We start from the raw sequence: 24,159 nt of genomic DNA, 5'->3' as shown, positions 1-24,159 counted from the left end.
AATTTATTGGCAGGGGAAACATATGTTTACGTGGCCAAACCAAATGAAATGGATAGTCAACAAAAGTGAAATGAACAGTAAACATTACACTCTCAAAAGTTTCAAAGGAATAGAGACATTTCCAATGTAATATTATGGCTATGTACAGTATGTACAGTGTTGTAACAATGTGCTATTTCTCTTCATACTCAGACACAGCCGTCACACTAATGACACTCATTCACCATGTGATGAATAGGGTGTGTGAGAGTTCACGAGTTTGCACGTCTCACCATTGTTTCTTGACTCTCTCCTCCTCCTCCATCAGTCTTTCAACACCAGTGAACTAAGTTTAGATCGACTAGAATTGGGGCGATGGAGAGAATCCGTGGTATAGAATTGGAGTTTCAGGTGTGGTCAGATAATGTGTTGTGCCTCCGATGACTAGCCTGGGTGTATTACCAAGCCAGAATTCACACACCCCCACCTCTCACTTCTCTCTCACATTGAAACCGAGTGGGTACTTTAATTCACAAAGAAAGAAAGGCCTTTATGCCATGCATACGCATACAAAGTTATTGGTTTGTCCCAACGTTCTCACTCTGTCTCACCATCTGTCTCTTCTCTCTGAAACGCATCTAGTGAGAAACGGACATGTTTTTGGTTGGTTGACCCCTTTGCCAACCCACATCCCTTCTGTCCAACCCACCACAACTATCACAGCTACACAGCGCTGTACTCCACATCTCCTTTTAGTACATCACTCATTTATCTGCTTGGGTGTACACAAATGAGTTGAATCTACCTGGTGGATACACTGATAGACTTTTGTAAGTGGTTCCCATTTCCAAATCAATAGAAAACGGCCATTTTAGACAGACGTTCTTCTGACCCATCAATCAATCAAATGTATTTTAAAAATGCCATTTTACATCAGCAGTCGCAAAGTGCTGTACACATACCCAGACTAAATTCCCAAAACAGCAAGCAATCCAGATATAGAAGCACAGTGGCTAGGAAAAACTCCCTAGAAAGGAAACCTAGAGAGGAACCAGGCTCTGAGGGGTTTCCAGTCCTCTTCTGGCTTTGCTGGGTGGAGGATCTTTATCTTCTGACGCCTTAGTACACAGAAAAGTTTGATTGGTTGGTATGTGTAGTGTCCGTTTGGGATTGGTCCCAGTGTGTTGTCTCAGTTTATAATTGGTCCATGTGTTGTGTCTCAGTACACAGAGCAGTTTGTGACCGGTCTGCAGATGCAGCTGGAGCAGTCCCGGCTGCAGGAGGCAGAGCTACTGGGGGCACTCAAAGAAATGCAGGACAAAGTACTGGACCTAGAGAAGGTAAGAGAACACACCTGTGTGTGTGTGTGGTATATCTGTGTGTTTAATATCTTCATTGTGTGTGTGTGTATGTTCCAGAGGAGCAGCTCTCTGCCTGATGAGAACAACGTGGCCCAGCTGCAGGATGAGCTGAAGCTGGTGAAGCTCCGAGAGCTGGAGACACTGCACTCCTTCAGAGAGATGCAGGACACGGTGACCGAGCTCAACCAGCGCTGGCAGGTAAGTAAACACACCACAGAAGACTGTAGAGTAGGGAACTGAATGCTTCAGAAGGGGAGGGCATAGTAGAGGTCTAGAAGAACAGTGTTTGTGTAACAGGGTTGCTTCCGTCCCTCTCCTCGCCCCAACCTGGGCTAGAACCAGAGACGCTCTACACACATCGACAAGAGTCGCCCTCAAAGTATCGTTGCCCATCGCTTCACAAAAGCCAAGGGAAACAACTACTTCAAGGTCTCAGAGCGAGTGACATCAGGGGGAGATGGATAGAGAACCGATGCACCATGGTTGTGGATCTCTAACCTGTTCTTCCTCTCCGTTCCTCTCTTTCTCTCTCCAGCTCCACATGTCAAAAGGTGGCGGGGGTCACTGGAAGGAATCCCCCAAGAAGAATGCCCTGAATGAGCTGCAGGACAAGCTGATGGGGGTGCGTCTGAGAGAGGCCCAAGCCCAGGCTGAACTCAGGGAGGTCAAACTCCAAGCCATACAGCTGGAGAGCCAGGTCAGTGGAAGAACTTTAGCCTGATGCCAAATCTGTTTGTGCGCGATCTATATAAAAGTGATCCATTGTGTGTTATTTCCTTCGTCTGATCCCAGGTCTGTTGCATGTAACAATGACCATAGGAGTTGGCAAGACAGTGCTGGGACCAGCCTAGGGAAATGCATTGTATTGGATCACATTTCTAAAAGAGACTTTCATTAGGCTTAAATGACTAAGGGCTAACTTATACATCAAATACTATGTGGAAATGGTAGATAAATGCCAAGTACAAGTGTGACATATGACATTGTGAAAGAACAATGCAGTATAAAAGTGGTAAGGAAGATGCAAATACGGCCTCATCTTTTGGATTTATGGAAAGTACCTCGCTCAGTGTTTTAACATTCAGTTCCACACTCATGTTTCTCACCCTGATGAGTGAGATGTTTGACTTTTGTGGTGGATTATTCACAGCTCTATACAACACCATAGGCCTACACACACACACGTTTTCGTTACAGTTCATCACTTTGGGCCGCAGGTTGGCATTTCTTGGGATGACTCTTATACTGGAGGCAGCTCTGCAGAGTGGTCACTAGCTGGCACAGCCAGAGTCATAAAAGCAGATTTTAAATCTAACCTTAAATTAAGATCAAAAACTGTATTTCTTTTTCATGTTTACAATTTAGCCAATTTTGACTCTGTAGCCTGCCCATCTAGTGGAAATCTCCCAGCACTGCCTCCAGGACGAGATTCATCCCAATAAACGTTAACCTGCCTTTAGGCCTTTTTCTAACTTGACAAATGTGTGCGTAACTCAGTTTCACATAAATAATGCATTGAGGTCAACAGGTGATTTGCGTTTGTGGAAGTACAAGTTGTTAATTTCTCAAATTAGCTATTTGCTACAAACTGTTGATTATTTATTGTTACAACACATTTATTGTTACATTTATTGTTACAAGACAGAGGCAGACAACTAATATCATATACAGTACCAGTCAAAACTTCACACACCTACTCATTCCAGGGTTTTTATTTATTTTTACTATTTTCTACATTATAGAATAATAGTGAAGACATCAAAACTATTAAATAACACATAATTTAGTAACCAAAAAAAGTGTTAAACAAATCCGAATATATTTGAGATTTTTCAAATAGCCACCCTTTGCCTTGATGACAGCTTTGCACACGCTTGGCATTCTCTCAACCTGCTTCACCTGGAATGCTTTTACAACAGTCTTGAAGGAGTTCCCACATATGCTGAGCACTTGTTGGCTGCTTTTCCTTCACTCTGCGGTCCAACTCATCCCAAACCATCTCAATTGGATGGGGTCGGGTGATTGTGGAGGCCAGGTCATCTGATGCAGCACTCATCACTCTCCTTCTTGGTCAAATAGCCCTTACACAGCCTGGAGGTGTGTTTTGGGTCATTGTTCTGTTGGAAAAAAATGATAGTCCCACTAACCGTAAACCAGATGGGATGGCATATCGCTGCAGAGTGCTGTGGTAGCCATGCTGGTTAAGTGTGCCTTGAATTCTAAATTAATCACAGACAGTGTCACCAGTGTCATCTACTCTGCCTCTCACAAAGACACGGCGGTTGGAACCAAAAATCTCAGACCAAAGGACAGATTTCCACCAGTCCATTGCTCGTGTTTCTTCTTATTGGTGTCATTTAGTAGTGGTTTCTTTTCAGCAATTCGACCATGAAGGCCTGATTTCATGCAGTTTCCTCTGAGCAGTTGATGTTGAGATGTGTCTGTTACTTGAACTCTGTTGCAGTTTCTGAGGCTTGTAACTAATGAACTTATCCTCTGCAGCAGAGGTAACTCTGTCTTCCTTTCCCATTTGCAGTCCTCATGAGAGCCAGTTTCATCTTAGCGCTTGATGGTTTTTCGACTGAAGAAACTTTCAAAGTTCTAGAAATGTTCCATATTGACTGACCTTCATGTCTTAAAGTAATGATGTCGTTTCTCTTTGCTTATTTAAGCTGTTCTTACCATAAGTCTTTTACCAAACTGGTCTATCTTCTGTGTACCACCCCTACCTTGTCACAACACGACTGATTGGCCAAGCCACACTGCTTCTTAACACAGCGCGCATCAAACCCGGAAGCCAGCTGCTTCCGGGTTCGGAGGAAACACCGTACACCTTGCGACCTGGTCAGCGTGAACTGCGGCCGGCCTGCCACAGGAGTCGCTAGTGCGCGATGAGACAAGGATATCCCTACCGGCCAAGCCCTCCCTAACCCGGACGACGCTAGGCCAATTGTGCGTCGCCCCATGGACCTCCCGGTCACTGCCGGCTGCGACAGAGCCTGGGCTCGAACCCGGAGTCTCTGGTGGCACAGCTAGTACTGCGATGCAGTGCCTTAGACCACTGTGCCACCCGGGAGGCCCCAAAAAGGAACTTTTAACTCTGGCACACCTGTTAATTGAAATGCATTCCACGTGACTACCTCATGAAGCTGGTTGAGAGAATGCCAAGAGTTTTCAAAGCTGTCATCAAGGCAAAGGGTGGCTACTTTGAACAATCTCAAATATAAAATATATTTTGATTTGTTTAACACTTGGTTACTACATGATTCTTCCATATGTGTTATTTCATAGTTTTGATGTCTTCACTATTATTCTACAATGTAGAAAATAGTAAACATAAATAAAAACCCTTGAATGAGTAGGTGTCCAAACTTTTGACTTGTACTGTACATGACATTTAAATACTAGTAATTTAGCAGACGCTAATCCAGTGACGAATTACTCTTTCAGCCTTCTGACACTGTCCCCACTCTCTCTTCACCCGCAGAACCAGATTCACAGCAAGCTGATTGGGCGCCATGAGGTGGAGAGCGCCGCCATGCAGGAGAGGCTGCAGCAGCTGGCGGGCCAGAACAAGGGGATGCTGGCCCAGCTCACCGAGATGAAGAGGAAACAGGCCGAGCTCGACTGCAAGGTGGGGGAGAGGCGGAGGGAAGGGGGAGGATGGAGGTAGCCAATGGTAGCGTTGAAATGTGTGGAATAAGTGGGCTGCAAGTTAAGACGGGGGAGGGAGAGTGAGGATGAAGGTCCAGGAAGAGGGATGGAGAATGGAAGCAGGAGGAGAGGGGGAGTAGAGAATGTATGGCGAGGATGGAGGAAGGTAGTGGAATAAGTGGACTGACTGCCAGGTGAGAGAGGAGATGGAGAGGGTGGGGGAAAAGGAAGCAGCCTAGGATGACATTGATAAGTGGGCTTTGTGTGTGAGCCTGCAATCTAAACAGATGCCATTGTAGAACTAGATGGTCTAGTGGCTTTCACTCAGGCTTTGCGCCAGAGGTGATTTTTCTCTCTCTTGTCTTTTCTCTTATGCCACTCTCTTCCCTCTCTCTGTAGAGTAAAGAGGAGGTGATGGCGGTGCGCTTGCGGGAGGCTGACAGCATGGCTGCCATGGCTGAGTTCAGACAGAAGATAGCTGAGCTGGAGATACAGGTGGGATGTTCGTACACAGAACTGAACTTGACTTCCATATGGAATGGATGTCATTGTCAAGTGTTTTAGATTTCTTCTGGGTGGCATGTGTGCATTGGAGAGATCGTCTTCCCTGCTTCTTTGGCGTTGACTGTTCGGTTGTGTACGTTTGTGTGTGTGTGTGTGTCTAATCCCCCTATCCCTGTCCTACAGAAGGAGGAGGGTCTGATCCAGGGCCAGCTGAACCACTCTGACTCCAGGCAGTATATCACCCAGCTTCGAGACCAGATCGGAGAGCTCAAGAATGAGGTCACACACATTTAACAGTCATTTAGCAGACGCTTTTATCCAGAGCAACTTACAGTAGTGAGTTTGTACTTTTTTGTGGTACTGGTCCCCCGTGGGAATGGAACCAACAACCCTGGTGTTGCAAGCGCAATGCTCTACCAACACACACACACACACACACACACACACACACACACACACACACACACACACAGTAAAAGTCCTTGTGTCTGGGGTTAGTTTAGCCATTGACACCCAGCTACATGTGAATCCGATCCCCTCATGCTTTTTGTATTTCTCTGAAATGATAAATGTTGTCCGCCACATGAAGCATGACATACTAGATTCACTACTCTGGCCTTCCACTGTATGACATTTCCAACCACACAGAACAGACGTACCCCCAGCCCCCCCACCCCTTCAAAACCCCAGATCTCAGAAAGAGAGCGACGAATGCGTGTGAGAACGAGACAACACTGATTCTCACATGCTTAAAAACACACACACACCAACATAGCTGAACCACGTAATATACACTTGCTCATTCAGAGAGCGGCTGTGCGTGAGAAGGATGTGTCAGAGGAGGGAGTGATGGGACTGCCTTGCCCTTTTCTGTTCTTAGAGTGCATACTGTTGGGGGTATTCGTCATATGGAGCCTTTATGTAAAGAGTACCGAAACATTCGCGACAAAGTCGAAATTAGCAAGCAGTCATTTTCCGGTCTCAAATCTCAGGCGTCTATTTTGCAAATGAATTCATGTTTTGGTGTTGGACCGTATCATAAGTCGAATTAGCATATATCTTTGTTTTTTTGGTAACTGTCGAAGTTATGATCATAGAGTCATACCAATGACTTTTGAATATTCTGATTTGTCCCAGAACAATATGATACACTTCAACATTGTACAGTATTGATACACTTCGAGAAGGGCTGATCTAGAATCAGACCAGTATAGTGTACATGATTGAACTCTGCTGTGTAAACCCGAGACAGAAAAGGAAGAGGTGGGCGAGTGCCTAGTTATAGTGTTCGAATTGGTTAACCACTACCCTCCCCCTCCTACCAGCCTAACTCAGTACAAATCTCAGAGTTTTCTGTAAGTACTGAATCAGTGTTGTATCTACACACGCACACTCATGCACACTCATGCAGACACACACAGGCACATCAGACTGGATTTAACCTTGTCACTGCAGGCTAGACCACCATACCAGGTTGCTATAGAAATGGGTCACTTTCCAACCAGTGTACACACTCTTCTCACCAACAAACCGCATCAAAAAGCCTTTCTTTGTGATATCAGTAATATCCTAGATAATTGTGACAGTAATCTACGTGTATGAATGTCTTATCCTTATTTCTTTCTCTTTTAGATCAGGCAGCTCCGCGGGCAGCGCTCCAAGTTCGCTCCTAGTTCCCGGGATGGGGGCGGGGGCTACCCGGATCTGTGTCTAGCTAGCCCCTCGTCAGCCGGAGGCGACTACCTGAGCTCGGATGAGGACCTTCTCCCCAGCCCCATCCCCCCTAACGCCATGTACCCCGCCCTGCCCCACCCCTCGGCCAGGCTGGACAGCGAGGGCAGCACCGACAGCGAAGCAGAGGCCCACCCGGACCACCCCCACCACGGCCCCTCGCAGCAGCTCTACACTAGCATGGTGTGTGCTGAGGTCCTGGACAACTGAGCCATGGAGGTCCCTGGAACTACCTGGTCCTGTACTCAGTATCTCTTTAGTATTAGAGATGCTGTACTCGCCCCAACTTTACTGTACTACTGTTTTCACCCTAAACTACTGTAACCTGTAACGGACATCCTCCCCTCCTCCTCCTTCATGTTGGTGCCATGGTCTCTCCTCTTTTTGTCATTCTCTTTTCTCCATTTCCCCCTTTTACTTCTCTTCTCCCCTATCTCTCTTCACTTATCCCTCTCTTTATCTCCCTCTCTCTCCCTCAATCTCTTTCTCCTCTACATTCTCACAGACCATGTATTCCCTATGGGGGTTGAGTCAATTCCAGTCCTAATCCCCTGTCCTGCCCTGTCCTGTCCTTGGCATTAGTTTCCACACTGCACTCCGGACCTGAGTGAAGAACAGATAACTTCAGTATGCTCGCTCACTGTGCAGCAAGCATATCCTATCCGCACAGAAAGCCGAGAAAATAAAAGGGATTGAAAATGGACCAAAAAAATTGCTTTCAATACTCCAACCATACCACACAGCAGTGACTATGAGATGCATAGGACATCACTTTGATTAAATGATTCCCCTCAAGTTTGCAAGGACTTCAATATGGACTTGGGATCGGTAAAAGAGGATATGGATGGATGACTTGTTGGGCTTGACCCTGCTCGTACTGTCCCGTGAGCGAGATGTGGGACTTACTGTCTCCCTCCATCTTTCTCTTTCCTCCTCCTTTTCTCTCTCTCTCTGTCTCTTTCTGTCATGTCATCATTCCAAGAAGACCCATTGGCCACCTGCACTGCCTGTCAAAATGGAAACAACCATCCACTGTAACCTCACAATGCACACTGCAAAACAAATGAGAGCGAGAGGGAATGAAGGAAGGTTAGAGGTAGGAAAGGAGTATGGTATGGACTTGTACACATCAATATCATAGGGATGTTACTAGATGACATCTCATGCATAGATGAATATTAACAATTTACCTTACTGAAATATGTTTGTTGTGTCTGTCTTGCAAATGAAACAAGGCAAGCGAATTACGATGGATAATGTCAACCACAAAAAAATCTCAACGTTGCCAAATCTTAGGTAATTTTTCTGCTATTATTTATGTTCTTATTTATTTTAATATTTTTTATATATCTATATAAATATATAGATACCAACGGCGGCCAAACATTATATATACGTTGAGTTCCCTCGGTCCTTTGTGCCAACTTGAATCCTGAGGCTGAGGTGTCAACGGACGGCGTCCTTGACGATTCATGTCAGAGAGACAGAACAAATGCGCTGCTATGATTTTCCTTTTTTTTTCTCCCAGTCTTCTTTTATGTTATGTTCCATCTGCTCGACATGCAGTCGAACTTTACACCCCTTAGGAATCAGTTGTGAGTGCGAAAACTACTGTGAAGCAATTGTTGAACGGTTATGGCTATGCTTCATAATGATGTCTCTACCTATGACTTGTGCAATACCCACACATAAACAACTCCTTTATACTCTATTTGAAATGTGTTAAGGCATTTTTAAACCCTAAGAGCATGTATCAACCCACAAGTGTTTATAAGAGGACATCAATGGCTCAGTCAATCATTCATTTTGTCTCATGGTGAGGCTGGAGTTTACTAGTTTGGGACTGCTTGGCATGTGTCCGTCAAAATGCTGTGTGAGTGACGTGAAGGGGTTCATTTGAAGTTACCAAAAAAAAAAGAGAATTTGTTGAAATTGACTAATCAGAGGCAAAATAATAATTTACCAGCTACAAGTGTACTGATCAGATCATCATAAATATCATTATCAAGTTGGACCAGGGTTATCACTCTGTTTATGTCTCTGTTCTGTTGTTCTCGTCTCAGTCATGGTGCTGTATGATGAATTATCAATACCTCTCCTTCCAGAACAGCCAACTGTGACATCACTTCCTCTTTCTACTGCCTGTTACCAATAGGATTTAGGGATGGATGGAAACATTCAGTTGAACGTGTTGACTGAAAATGTCTGACTATCTGATGCGTGCTGTTACTACAGCTTCAGATGGCTCAAATGCACAGGTGTTAACAGACTGGGAGCAGTATTTTGTCTAGTATATACCTCATTGGCTAACTATGTGGCATATCATCCCAATTGTCTTGAATATATGACATGCTTGTTAGAATTAGCTTTAGCTCAGTCATTCGGAGTGGGTAGACTACTGCATCAGCTTGGTGTCATGTTTCCAAAGCATTCAAATGTACTGTGTTTATATCAATGGGACAGAGTTGATCATGGGAATCGATGATAGCCATCTGGAAAGAAGCTCCATGTGGTTGCTTTCCCAATGTCAAGGGGGAAAGGGTTCCATACAAACTCTATATAGATGGAAAGAGCATTGTCCTACTTCTGTGGCAGACACTTCAGATATCACATTTTGATATATTCTTACAACAGTGGAAGCAAAACGTATTGTCTAATTCAATAATTACAATAATTCCATATGACAACCTGAACTAAAGTATTTATATAAATAGATCACAAGAATAATTGAGTTGATTTGCTGATGCAGAGGATGTGTAGTAATATATTCAGTAGGGTGATATACGATCCTAAGATTCTGGATATACGATCCTAAGATTCTGGATATACGATCCTAAGATTCTGGATCTAAGATTCTGGATCTAAGATTCTAGATATATGATCCTAAGATTCTAGATATACGATCCTAAGATTCTGGATATACGATCCTAAGATTCTGGATCTAAGATTCTAGATATATGATCCTAAGATTCTAGATATATGATCCTAAGATTCTGGATATACGATCCTTAGATTCTGGATATACGACCCTAAGATTCTGGATCTAAGATTCTAGATATACGATCCTAAGATTCTAGATAAACGATCCTAAGATTCTAGATATACGATCCTAAGATTCTGGAAATACGATCCTAAGATTCTGGATCTAAGATTCTAGATATTGATTCTAAGATTCTAGATCACCTCCTGACTTAAAGCAGTGAGTGCTGTTCTGGGAATATGGGAGTGGACGCTTAGAGTGGTTAGTGTAGCAAGCTAAGGCCCTGTCTCATGTCAGCATTAGTGAGAACTTGTAAGGTTTCTTGGTAGTATTGAGGTACTGTATAATGCTATGCCACCAAGCCTATGCATCCCAACTTTATCATGTTTTCTTGTGTTCAAATTATGCCACGCACTTAGATTTGGTGTGTGCCTGGCTTTTGTCACACAGTGATGCTGAATGACGGGGGAACCTGTCACCAACTGCCAAGGAAATAAGGGAGCTCCTCTAATGGGGTTCCACTGCCATGTAGCCCATATTTTGCTCGCTCAAGTATTACAAATAACCACCTTTTTAGAGGTTAAACCAGTGCAGCAGCTGAAATCACTGTTGTCTGGTGTAACATCCTGGACCAGTCAGTTACGGCATTACTTTAGCAATGGGAGGGAGTTCGGATGCCATGTGTTGTCAACCTGTGGTAGAGTATAGTTTTGGTCAGTGGTGGAAAAAGCCCTTGAGTAAAAGTAAAGATACCTTTTTAATAGACAATTACTCAAATAAAAGTGAGTCACCCAGTAAAATACTACTTGAGTAAAGCTATTTGGTTTTAAAGATACATCAGTATCAAAAGTAAAAGTATTAATCATTTCAAATTCCCTACATTAATCAAACCAGACGGCACCATTTTCTTGCTTTAATTAATTTTTTTACGGTCAGCCAGGGGCACACCGACACTCAGACATAATTTACAAACGAAGCATTTGTGTTCAGTGAGTCCGCCAGATCAGAGGCAATAGGAATGTTCTCTAGATAAGTGAGTTCATTTGACCAATTTCTTGTCCTGCTAAGCATTCAAAATGTAACGAGTACTTTTGCGTTTCAGATCAAATGTATGGAGTAAAAAGTACATTTATTTTCTGTAACTTTTACGCCACTAAATTCCTAAAGTTGTCAAAAATATAAATAGTAAAGTACAGATACCAAAGAACTACTAAAGTAGTACTTTAAATAATTTTTTACATAAGTACTTTACTCCACTATTTAGACACTACTAGACTGTCTAATTTACACAAAGTCTTGTGCACTCGCTCCACACTCGCATAACACCAGGCTGTATAACAATCCTGCATAATACAAACACTATACTGCTGTTCAGAGATGGTGCTTCGATGCGGAGCTCCCCAGTGTCCCAACTACAACTGGTAGAACTGTGACTAAAATACTTTTTGATACACATGAAGATGCCCTCTGATTCAGTATTTGTCATCCATGTAGTTTTATGATTAGCGTTGGTATGGCTATTCTTTGATCTGAACCAAGATCATGTTTAAAATCTTAGGGTGTGTCGAATGGTAGGGTTCCATGTTTAAATCTAGATAGTGCCATAATGTAGGTAGATTTATACATAGTATATCAAATGCAATTTTCATAGACAGTTCAGCATTTGCACTCTGGTTTAGGGAGGTGTTCACCAAAAATATCTCAAAGGTGAAGGCCACTGTTGAGCTAGGACTGAAGGATCCCCAATATGTTTAAGATTTTTATTTATATATATATATATATATATATATATATATATATATATATATATAACCATGTTAGAAAAAAACTGGAACACTACATGCCGTTGTCTGTGTCTCAAAGAAGAGAGAAACAAAACATGGAGACTCCCCCTTATGGACGGTGTCCTCCATGCATACCCTGGGTTGTATTCATTAGGGCACTCAAAGTAAAAAATGTAAAATGTTCTGCAACAGAAAACAAAAATGAGTGTTTCTTATTGGACAAGTCCATGAAGTACCTCCCGGTTTCAGTCACTTTTCTTCCATTTGGTGCCTCAAAACACAACCCTGGTGTAGGACAGGTCGGTATCCACTTTACTCCCTCCAACCTTGTTCACTCTCTCTTGCAATTCTACCAATGTGTTGTCAAGTATATTAATGACAGTAATAAAGATGATATTAAAGACAATATTATGAAAATATTTCAGTGTTCTGTACTTGTTGATGATTGATTTGAAATTAACGTTGACACTACACATTCTCAGATGCCATGTCGAGGTGGTACGGTGTTGTTGTGTTGATTGTCTCCACCTCTGTCTTCATTTGGATATAAAATCCATTGTAAATCTTCCATTGAACCTGTTATCCTCTTTGGCTCTCTGTCCCTGTCTCTTATCTTTCTCTCCCGTTCTGCTCATCGCAACATTGGGTCACCAGTTAATTTCTGTTTGGGCTTTCCGCCTCCATCGCTCTCTGCTCTAACTTCCATTTTGAAACCCCCTCCTGTCTCAACACTTGTGTGTGTCGACACTTTGCCCCACATTACTCAAGTGACTCCACCATCCTTCTCTCATTCTCTCATTCAGTTTCTTGGTATTCTCTTGCCTCATTTCCACACATCTTCCTGTTTTGTGATCATGTGAATCATGTTCATATAACAATGAAGTAGACTGATATTAGAGATTTGCATACCAACCTCGAGTCAAAGAGGACATTTTGGTCATTTGAAACTGAAGAGATTAGCGAGGGTACATCTGGACTTGTTTGGTCCTACATACTGTAGCAAAGCAGCGACGAGTGGGTTTTTAGTGCAGCAGAAAGACCTGTTGCTCAGCAGTGGAGTCTTTCTGAGGAAGCTCTGTGGTTGAGGTGGCTGCTGCTGAGTGTAGCGGTGCTACAGAGACTCTCTTCTCCATCACTTTCATTGGGCTTCACCGAACTGAACACTACGTCTCTGGCTGAATACAGCCTAGAACTTAAAACTTGAGCGTATAGATAGATTTATACTGTAATGATACATGATTTGAGCTTCCTATTCAATTTTCATTAGTTTACTACGCAGTTGGAGATTCAGGGGTAAAGTTTACATTTTGGCATATCATATTTTGATATCAAATTCATTTAGAATTTGAGCCTGAATGTATTTGTTCAGCCTAATGACTTGATGTGAAAGGTTGACATTTGTATGCCTTTTTAAAGAACCTTATCTGGTAAGTTTGTATGAAACCCCTTTTTGTGTAGTGAGATTTTCACATTTTCCATTCTCGCCGTAATGGCAGAAATTACTTCTTGCAGTCTTCAATTCCATCCTGCAATTAAGATTAGGAGCATTTTTGCTTTGTGCTTTTAGGAAATGATCATGTACATTATCACCATCTTTTAAAATCAATGCTCTTTTGTCATCTCACCAGGTGACTTGACTGAAGACATCTTCAAGAGGGCTAGCTGCAGAGATTTGTCATTCCTCTTTTACTAGGTGAGTTTTTCTGCATTTACTGTACCAAATGAATTCAGCCAATGTGTTCAATCTAATAATTTATCTCCACGGCTGTATCTGCATCATACTTAGTTATGCTATTTCTGTGTCTGCAATACCCTGTGTCTGCAAAATTACACAGTAGAAAGAGTTCCGTGTTTTTATTTACTGATCCCTTGGGCAAAAGATATGAACTATTCTGCCTAGTAACACAGAATACTTCAAATGTGAAATATTTTATATCTGAAGCTTTTAACCACTATGAATCCAGCAGAGGAAAAATACATGAAGTTTTGCTATTTTTGGGAGCCTTTTTGCCCCTAGTCTTCTATCTTGTTATGTCTTCAATACTCTACCATTTGCCACCTGTAAGGCTGTGCAACCAGAGGGGAGAGAGCTCACAGGGTGAGTCGGGATAATACATAACGGTCTGCTGTGTTTGGTTGAATTTGGGTGGAAGCTGCTGTGGAATTGTTTCAAAACACTGGGTGCTAGTATATGTTGCCACAGTTTATGCAGCAATCCAACCAAGCTCAAGAGTAATGAGTATGTGCAATGACTTGCCTGAGGCGATGACATCTAGAGATGTCTGTAAATTATAGATAACACACATTTAATGCCAAATAAATTACCTCCTTTATGAATAGATTCAGCAGGAAAAGCTCAGCTGGGAAAATACTCCATTTCCATTCAGTATATTTTGAACTGATTTCATTATGGAGCTCGTTTTTATGGTTTCAAAATGTCAGCAAAACCCACAGTACTGTTACTTTCAGAGTGGTTGTGTGACCAGGGCCTGTACCCAGAAAGCATTTCCGATTAGGTGTGCTGATCTCGGATCAGGTCCCCCCTGTTCCTGTTATCCTATTCATAATGATCTGAAAGTTAAAACTGATCTTAGATCAGCACTCATACTCTGAGAAGCTTTATGAATAAGGCAGTGAAGTATGTGACCGTGTTAGTCAAAGCACTGCTGCCACCTGCTGTATGTTGGTTGATATGAATAACACCTGGACTATTCTGCCAATTGTCATGTACTCCATATTGCAGGGCCTTCTACTTCCCTTCCACTAGACTGAGTCTACAAAACCCTCTGTGCTCCTGCTGCTTCTCACTTCCCCACCATGCCTCGCTCTTTCCTGGTGAGGAGGGGGGGCTCTCCCCCTCTGCGCCCCAAAGCAGGTAGCCCCTACTTGGGCACGACCCTGGTCCCAGTAGGTTCCTCAGAAACAGACAAGAGGCAGGGGGGTACCCTTCAGGGACAGCCGTCACCTAAGGGTGCAGTGTCTCTAGTGACACACAATGAGGCCTACCCATCACAGCCCTCTCCATCTCCAGCCCTCCACCCTGCCTCACATAGTCCCCCTTACCTTCACCCCACCAGTCCCATGTCTTCAGGTAGGTGTTGAACACTGAGGCTCAGCTAACACAAGCTCATGTACATCTGCCAGTTTTGTGTATTATCGTGCTCTCATAATCATTCATTCTTTAACCATTTTCATTAAAGTTAAGACTGAAACAGTCATGTGATTAAGACCTAGAGATCAGTGATTGCTTATAAGAGGGGCTATTAATAAAACGTATCAACCTCCTGCTATTCTCTGACTTAAGATGGTAGAGCTGGGCTGCACCACGACTCTCCCTCCCAGTTGAACCCTGGCAGCCCTGCTGAGGAGGTGGGCTCGCCCCTCCTGGGGGAGACCCGACACAGAGGCTGTCCCCAGATCAGTGACCACAGGACCACTGGGACTGAATGTCCACTGTGTGGAAAGGTTAGTGGGTGATCCCAAATCAGTTTTGTTATTCTAACCCTCTGACAAGTTGTCATTGCAAATAATAATCTGTTCTTAATTGTTTTACCTGTATAAATAAAGGTGAATTATTAAACATCAATCCTCCTCTCCATCAAAAAGGTTTGATATTAGTGATAGAAGAAAGCTATTTTTGCTTCCATCATGGATAGTGAACAATTCTGACTCATTGGAATTACCACTGAGGTGATTGGATAGACCTACACACAGTCTTTTTATTAACCAAAGGTCAAAGTGCAGCAACTGAAGTCTGACGTGCTTTGATTCTCTATTCTGTTTCTGACTGGAAGACCAGTGTGAGGATTAAATCAAGATAAGAGGTCTATTGTATTTACTGCACTGCTCTCCCCTTCTGCAAATGACATTAAAGTGTTTGTTTTCTTTGCAGATTTTCTTTTCTTTCTCCAGTATGGAGTCCCACGTCCACAAGTCCCATGGTGGCAGACACAAGCAGTCATCATCAGCACACATCAAGACTAACAGTCAGCCGTATGGCTATAGGCCAGACCTGGGTTTGAGCTACAGGGTCAAGGTAGGAATAACACATCTAATCACGCCAAATAAGGTCTGTTGCCTGCTACATTACATGTATAATGAAGGGTTTTAAAGCAGCTCTGGGGTCAGGTCTATTATAATCAGATCACATTGTGAGTTCCATCCCACCTGAGAAGGCTGATATTGCAGGCATTTGTTTTCATACGCCAGCTCTTACAGAAAAAGGGCATGATCAAAATTTCACAATGTTATTTCGACCTCCATAGTATGGAAATATCATAAAAAGAACTGGAAATCAAGATATTAACTGCACTGTTCTACTAAGATATGTGGAATTGTTTTAAGGTCATAGCAAGGATGATTTAGCTATTTGATTTAGAATTTTAAGACTCCTTGAAGTACCAAAAATATATATATATAGAAATATTTTTGTCCTTACTGTTATTAGCCCATAAACATGCATTGAATAACAGATTCACTACATGGAACAACAGATAATCCCCCCCAAAAAGATCAAAAGGAAGTTAGTTCTGAAGTGTCTCTCCTATATCTGAGAGATTTAAGAAAGATCAGGAAACCTATATATATATATATATATATATATATATATATACAGTGCCTTGCGAAAGTGCCTTGCGAAAGTATTCGGCCCCCTTGAACTTTGCGACCTTTTGCCACATTTCAGGCTTCAAACATAAAGATATAAAACTGTATTTTTTTGTGAAGAATCAACAACAAGTGGGACACAATCATGAAGTGGAACGACATTTATTGGATATTTCAAACTTTTTTAACAAATCAAAAACTGTAAAATTGGGCGTGCAAAATTATTCAGCCCCCTTACTTTCAGTGCAGCAAACTCTCTCCAGAAGTTCAGTGAGGATCTCTGAATGATCCAATGTTGACCTAAATGACTAATGATGATAAATACAATCCACCTGTGTGTAATCAAGTCTCCGTATAAATGCACCTGCACTGTGATAGTCTCAGAGGTCTGTTAAAAGCGCAGAGAGCATCATGAAGAACAAGGAACACACCAGGCAGGTCCGAGATACTGTTGTGAAGAAGTTTAAAGCCCGATTTGGATACAAAAAGATTTCCCAAGCTTTAAACATCCCAAGGAGCACTGTGCAAGCGATAATATTGAAATGGAAGGAATATCAGACCACTGCAAATCTACCAAGACCTGGCCGTCCCTCTAAACTTTCAGCTCATACAAGGAGAAGACTGATCAGAGATGCAGCCAAGAGGCCCATGATCACTCTGGATGAACTGCAGAGATCTACAGCTGAGGTGGGAGACTCTGTCCATAGGACAACAATCAGTCGTATATTGCACAAATCTGGCCTTTATGGAAGAGTGGCAAGAAGAAAGCCATTTCTTAAAGATATCCATAAAAAGTGTCGTTTAAAGTTTGCCACAAGCCACCTGGGAGACACACCAAACATGTGGAAGAAGGTGCTCTGGTCAGATGAAACCAAAATTGAACTTTTTGGCAACAATGCAAAACGTTATGTTTGGCGTAAAAGCAACATAGCTCATCACCCTGGACACACCATCCCCACTGTCAAACATGGTGGTGGCAGCATCATGGTTTGGGCCTGCTTTTCTTCAGCAGGGACAGGGAAGATGGTTAAAATTGATTGGAAGATGGATGGAGCCAAATACAGGACCATTCTGGAAGAACCTGATGGAGTCTGCAAAAGACCTGAGACTGGGACGGAGATTTGTCTTCCAACAAGACAATGATCCAAAACATAAAGCAAAATCTACAATGGAATGGTTCAAAAATAAACATATCCAGGTGTTAGAATGGCCAAGTCAAAGTCCAGACCTGAATCCAATCTAGAATCTGTGGAAAGAACTGAAAACTGCTGTTCACAAATGCTCTCCATCCAACCTCACTGAGCTCGAGCTGTTTTGCAAGGAGGAATGGGAAAAAATGTCAGTCTCTCGATGTGCAAAACTGATAGAGACATACCCCAAGCGACTTACAGCTGTAATCGCAGCAAAAGGTGGCGCTACAAAGTATTAACTTAAGGGGGCTGAATAATTTTGCACGCCCAATTTTTCAGTTTTTGATTTGTTAAAAAAGTTTGAAATATCCAATAAATGTCGTTCCACTTCATGATTGTGTCCCACTTGTTGTTGATTCTTCACAAAAAAATACAGTTTTATATCTTTATGTTTGAAGCCTGAAATGTGGCAAAAGGTCGCAAAGTTCAAGGGGGCCGAATACTTTCGCAAGGCACTGTATATACCCCATATTTTGGGCATTAAATAGTCTCCATATATACTTCCATACATTTTTTCAGCTGGTACCAGGGGGACCTTCAGACGAGTCTTGTAAGAGTCCTAGAGCAAAACATGTATGTTCGTGAGAGTCTCATCTTTCCATAGAGGGGTCAAAATAGTTTGTAGGACATTCGGAACACTACAGATGATTTTGCGGGAAGACCGATTTTCAAGATGTCTCCTGGTCTGACAAACACCGCTCTAGCTCTGTCACCTTTCACCTCAGATGTGAAAGTGCGACATAGGCGGATGCGGTGGATTGAGACGCATCCAATGCAAAAACAACATCTCTATCTTTAACTGGGGGATTTTTTCATGCTAATTAGATCAACATTAGGGAGTTTTAAGAGTTTGATGCTAGTTATAAACTATATACAGGAAAAAACACTACAGTAGACCCTATACATTACTATATGGCCCATCTTATATGGCCTATATTTGTTTTTGTTTGGTGTAAATAAAAAATGTAAGATTCATCAAACTTCTCATGAAACTGTGAACCCAATAATTGTTTTTGTTTTTTTTACAAAATATATGTCCATATATGCTGTGTTCTCATGTGTTTCAGGAGCGTACGTTTGGCTGTAAGGTGTGTGGGAAAGTGTTCAAGCGCTCCTCTACCCTGTCCACTCACCTGCTAATCCACTCTGACACACGACCCTACCCCTGTCAATACTGTGGCAAAAGATTTCACCAGAAATCTGATATGAAAAAACACACCTTCATTCACACAGGTGAATCAATATGTATTCTATGGAAATAGGGATATTGTCTTTGTCACAGTTAGAAACATATGAACAATTTTAAATATATTCAAAATACTATGAGTGGTAGGGGCATGAGGTGCCTGTGAAAAATGTAGTGAATACATGCCAGAGTCCGGCGGGAAGTGATTTGGCCTTTAAAATAAATAAATACAACAGCCACTGCATGCCCCTACCACTCTCATTGATTTGGATTAAGTTAGCTGAAGTTTGTAGTGGCTGTTAAATTAAAGAAAACCGAACCATGCATTACAGTTTTTCCTGGCTCACTTTCAGGGTGAGCAACCATCTAACATTCAGTTATAAAAGAGTGAACTTCCCCTTTAATACATTATGTCCCCTCTGCCCTCCTATTCCAGGTGAGAAGCCTCATGTGTGCCTGGTGTGTGGCAAAGCCTTCAGCCAGAGCTCCAACCTCATCACCCACAGTCGTCAGCACAGTCGCAACCAGCCCTACCGCTGCCTCTATGGCTTCCAGCGCAAACAGGACCTGAGACAAAACCAGGAGAATCACCGTACATAGACCTTTAGGCCAAGACCCTGGCTAAGAGCTGATCTGAGCTCAGTTTTCACAATCGGGAGAACCACTGTACATAGATAGCAACTCAAACATCTTTTCATTATAAGGGGCACCACTGCACAAGCTAAACAGAAGCTGGGGATGGATGATAGAAGGGATGGATACTCCACAAAAAATTCTAACAAACATTTACCTTGACTGTAGTTGAATCCCAACTGTATATTTTGCCTACATATATATTAAAGTTTTTTCAGTGTCATCATAGGGTCATATCTGAAAATATGTTTAAAACACCTTTGAACTTTATTCCAAAGTATCGTTTTCTTATGTGTGTGCATTAAAACTCTTTGTTGTCCACTTTCAGATTTGGATAGCAACAAGATATTATTGTTATGAATGAATGATCATTGTTTTGTTTTTTAAGTGATCAAACCTCCTTGCTTTTTAATGATTTACCTCTCGGGGAGATTTTAAAGGTATGTCACTTTGAGATAAAAGGAAGTTAAGCATTTTGCACATGGTTTATCTGGAATTCTCTGGAAATGAATCATTATCTTCATTATCTTCATTCTCTGGAACGGAAAGATTTCCCTGGATTTAAATACCTGTGATTGGCTGAGAATGGGAATTCTCAAATCAGTTCTGATTTGACACCCACCCTGGACTCATTTCAAGACTTAAAAACAGTTTTTTTTTAACAGTTTCAATCGGTATACAGACCAAGACATCACAAAAGACGTATGTACTGCTAGTTCATGCAATGAGTGGTGACTGACACTTAATTTCAATTTCAGTATCTTCAATGCATGTTGTACCCTGCTTTCCATTTCCATTTGGAGCATCTCACCCTCTTTCTCTTCCGCTCTCCATCGTAGCAACAATGGGTTAGGGAAAGAGTGCTCCAGCTTCAGACACCGACAGCCATGACGACAAGCCATGACGACAAGCCACGACGACAAGCCATGACGACTGCCATGACATATCAGGTGTAAACGAATCAGACCGAATCAGACCTCCTCTGTCTGCTGCTTCTGACTTCTGGGCCTATATTCCAGGCCTGCGTCGGTCCCTTTGGCTCGGGACCTTCTTCCGCCACTAGGATCTCTGGCCCAGGCAGAGTCTTTCTCAATTCATTAACATTGGTCTGTGGAGTGCGTCCTTCTGGTAGCTTAACAACAGGGAAGCTGAGAGTCACTGCTGCAAAGACACACAGACATAAAGGGAAGCGGTGCTACATAGTGGTGGGGAACCCTCCCTACACTCACTGGATTCTTACCAATATTGAATTAGTTTCAAGAAACACCCTCCCCTCACTTTGTGCTCTCCACAGTTTAGGGGCAGCTCTCTGTCTCTCCTTTTCACCTTTCCGAATCATAATTTGACCTATTGATCCAACCCAGATTTAGAATGACAGTCCCTAGTGCTTCTCGTTGAGTCTATCACTCGAATGTAAGACCCTCAACTTAGCACACACCGACACTGGCAGAATGTACATTTACATACAGGAAACAAATATACAGTATTGTTAGGTTCTAATTATTATAGCAAGAACTCGATGGACACTATGAAAGCTCATACCATGTTTATTCATCCCAAAGGGTCAAACAGCTGTACAGACAAAGACATTTTGACACAAGCACTGATATTTAACCCTTCCTCCTAGGCTGAGTCTCCTCCTACACATCTGAACAAACATTGTATCTTTACTGCTAGTCAGGAAACTAAAGGATATGGGCCAAAAACTTTTCTTTCTCCCTTAATGTGACCTGACCTGACCTCGACCCCCTTCATCACCAGTCCATGTCTCTCCCCTTATCAATGCTGCCATGTGTGATCGTTTCCCCTGCCCTCAGCACATTCCAAGCTTAATTGCACACACACCATTTTACCTTCCTCCTACAGATAACCATTAACTTCTGGTGTAGACCCTCTAAACCTAAGCACTCAATATTTCAATAGGATACCTGATAATTAACCCTATCCCAAGATTAGGAGTTAGTACCCAGAATCCATCAGTATGTGCTACTAATGTTGACATACATTATAGAAATCTTATATTTTTAGCATGAACTATTCTCATCCCGGCCCCATTATGACAGATCGGTATTTTAATGCATTTTTTTTTTCTTTTTTCTTTTCTAAATGACAAAAACATTCCAGTGTGCAAACCACCCCACTCCCTCCCAGCAATCATTATTCTGAAGTCTCTTCATTTTCCTCTTAAGATAGATTTACAGTTCATCCTTCCAATGGCACACATGTAACTCATGCATGTCAAAGTGGATGGCCCTTGATAATGTCCCCATTTCAATATCTGGGAAATAATCTGATTTTCCCAAGCAGACGAATCTCTCACCTGAGCTGCTACCACCATCCTTTACGGTCCATTCTGTCTTGGCCCTTTTCTGACCAGTGCACCAGCTACATGAGAGAAGTTTGGACGTGATCTCTCTGCATGCTCACTCCATGTGGACGTTCTCAGGACTCATGCCGCAATCCTGAAAAGGCAGTTGATAGCTTTGATTGGATGCTGAACACCAGTTTCTGGCTCGGACTCAGATCTCAGGTAGAAGTCGTGAAAGAAAGTGAACGCCATTGTCGCCATTACTTTAGTTGTTTAAAGAGGCTGAAGCTCACACTGTTCTCAGTCAAATGATCCCTTCCATGCATCTAAATACCATCTGCCGGTCACCTTTGCTATAACAGACCAGAACAACAGTTTCTTTTATTTCGGATTCAGGAAATCCATACCAACAATTTACTGTATGACAAATTATTACATTCCCAATATTTGTAATACAAATTCCTAAGACAAATGTCAAAGAGAATAACAACACACCATTAAAACCATTTTTGCAAATTGGCGTATATTCCCTTATCATATTGGCGACCTCACCACAGGGTCAGGGAGTTAGAGGGCTAATCCTTAGGGAGAAATCCAGACCATCCAGCAGACCCAATCTGGTGAGATATGTATTGATGCAAGACAAAAACAAAACAGAAGCAACAGCAATACACTTGATACACTTCTTCATATATCAATCAAGGTGGTTAAAACCTAAATCCATTTGGAGTAACTGTCAACCATTACCAACATATATTGTTTCCTTTTACAGTCAGGCATGTGAAGAAAATAATTTGGCATGTTAACCAAAGGGCCCCAGGGGGCAGGTAATTCTGCCTTTGGACTCCAAAAAAACAATAACAGTGCCTGTTAAATAAAAATAACAAATAAAATTAGAATTACAACCCTTGATAACTCCATCTTAAATTAATTGTATCCCATAAGGTAATGGTTAAAGAGACTAGAGACAGGTGTCCCTCATTTCAGGGGCAGCACTCTCTCTCTGTACTTCTCATGGTCCAAATCACAAATAGGACTATTGCTAAATTATAAACCTCTTCCTAATTATTAGTGTTTCCATATAACATTTAAATGTTACCCAATATTCTTAGCCTTTCTAGTAAGGGTGATCAGGCCTCACCAGAAAGTCCGAACAGAGTTCAGAGTTCAGTCAACTCTATTTACTTTCCTGTACCTCAGACATTATTTAAAGATATTTTAAACATTTCAAACAGTTTGTGTATCAGGTTTACATCAGGGTTTTCAGTACATTTCTTATGAGAATTTACATGTGGGGCGGCAGGGTAGCCAAGTGGCTTTAGAGCGTTGGACTAGTAACCGAAATGGTTGCAAGTTCAAATCCCTGAGCTGACAAGGTACAAATCTGTCGTTCTGCCCCTGAACAGGCAGTTAACCCACTGTTCCTAGGCAATCATTGAAAATAAGAATTTGTTCTTAACTGACTTGCCAAGTTAAATAAAGATCAAATAAATAAATATGAACAACAAAAACTCTGACATACTTCAGAAAATTGTGTGCCCTTTAAGGTGCATCCTTTCTAACCTGTGAAAAATCCACTAAAACCAAAATAAAAAAGACCCCACACAATAAATAAAACAGAGTATTAATACCACTAAAAAATATTCATAACAGGTGGGTTGTGTGTGGGTTCTGGTGTGTGTGGTAAAACGTAGTGTAAAAACAAACTAAATGGCCAGGCCTTTAACAGCCAGATTCAGGTACATTTATACAGAATTTCACTAACTGCTCTCCCAAGGCAACAGCCTCGGGAAACATTTCAATGGGAGAGATAGGGACATCCCATCCTCTCCTAAAAGATAAAATAAACATTTAGTTAGTTTTCACTTTGCTAAATCTTAATCAGTCTAAACAATTCAAAATTCAAATTCTTACTTTCCAATTAACTTCCCATTTCCTTTCTTTCTCACTTTCTTTGCTACTTGCACTAGTCCACATATGTTTCCTTCAATTCATATAGCCCTTTCAATCGCCATCACTGTCGTGTCTTTGGCATCATTAAAACTGAAGACTTGTTTATCAAATGACTCTCTGTAATTATTATTACGCGATTAAACTGATTAATCATGTAACTGTAATTAACTAGGAAGTCAGGGCACCAAGGAAAATATTCAGATTACAAAGTTATAATTTTCCTAATATAACTTTCAGATATCTTAATATCTGATCAATTAGTCTTCGAATTAATGAATTATTATTTACCTC

At 41.9% G+C, this 24,159-nt stretch overlaps 2 protein-coding genes across 4 annotated transcripts in view; both read left to right on the top strand.

The window, feature by feature from the left end:
• Positions 1–12,412, top strand: part of LOC109888844 (EVI5-like protein) — a 38,857-nt gene extending 26,445 nt beyond the window's left edge. For 2 of the 3 annotated variants that reach the window (XM_020480026.2, XM_020480013.2), the window contains 7 exons: positions 1,203–1,319; positions 1,398–1,538; positions 1,876–2,037; positions 4,828–4,974; positions 5,394–5,489; positions 5,682–5,777; positions 7,131–12,412. In XM_020480026.2, coding sequence (XP_020335615.1) covers positions 1,203–1,319; positions 1,398–1,538; positions 1,876–2,037; positions 4,828–4,974; positions 5,394–5,489; positions 5,682–5,777; positions 7,131–7,439 — 1,068 coding nt within the window. In that variant the 3' untranslated portion in view covers positions 7,440–12,412. Of the gene's footprint in view, positions 1–1,202; positions 1,539–1,875; positions 2,038–4,827; positions 4,975–5,393; positions 5,490–5,681; positions 5,778–7,130 lie in introns of all 3 variants that reach the window. The other variant, XM_031830789.1, reaches the window with a different exon arrangement.
• Positions 12,413–12,874: 462 nt separating this feature from the next.
• LOC109888867 (zinc finger protein Gfi-1b-like) lies at positions 12,875–19,964 on the top strand. The gene is made up of 7 exons (XM_020480037.2): positions 12,875–13,420; positions 13,622–13,686; positions 14,737–15,084; positions 15,298–15,458; positions 15,886–16,029; positions 18,856–19,021; positions 19,411–19,964. Exons 3-7 carry the CDS (start codon positions 14,811–14,813, stop codon positions 19,572–19,574), a joined length of 909 nt encoding a protein of 302 aa, XP_020335626.1. The 5' UTR covers positions 12,875–13,420; positions 13,622–13,686; positions 14,737–14,810; the 3' UTR covers positions 19,575–19,964.
• The last annotated feature ends 4,195 nt before the right edge of the window (positions 19,965–24,159 follow it).

This window comes from Oncorhynchus kisutch, linkage group LG1 (genome assembly GCF_002021735.2).
Source record: "Oncorhynchus kisutch isolate 150728-3 linkage group LG1, Okis_V2, whole genome shotgun sequence".
NCBI classification, from domain to species: domain Eukaryota; kingdom Metazoa; phylum Chordata; class Actinopteri; order Salmoniformes; family Salmonidae; genus Oncorhynchus; species Oncorhynchus kisutch.
The sequence above is the reverse complement of the archived record's forward strand: the minus strand, read 5'-3'. Positions and strand labels throughout refer to the sequence as shown.

Coding starts and splice junctions, on each gene's coding strand:
- LOC109888867 (XM_020480037.2), top strand. CDS start 14,811: ATGCCTCGCTCTTTCCTGGTGAGGAGGGGGGGCTCTCCCCCTCTGCGC. Junction 15,459..15,885: donor AATGTCCACTGTGTGGAAAG/GTTAGTGGGTGA, acceptor TTTTCTTTGCAG/ATTTTCTTTTCTTTCTCCAG. Junction 19,022..19,410: donor ACACACCTTCATTCACACAG/GTGAATCAATAT, acceptor CTCCTATTCCAG/GTGAGAAGCCTCATGTGTGC.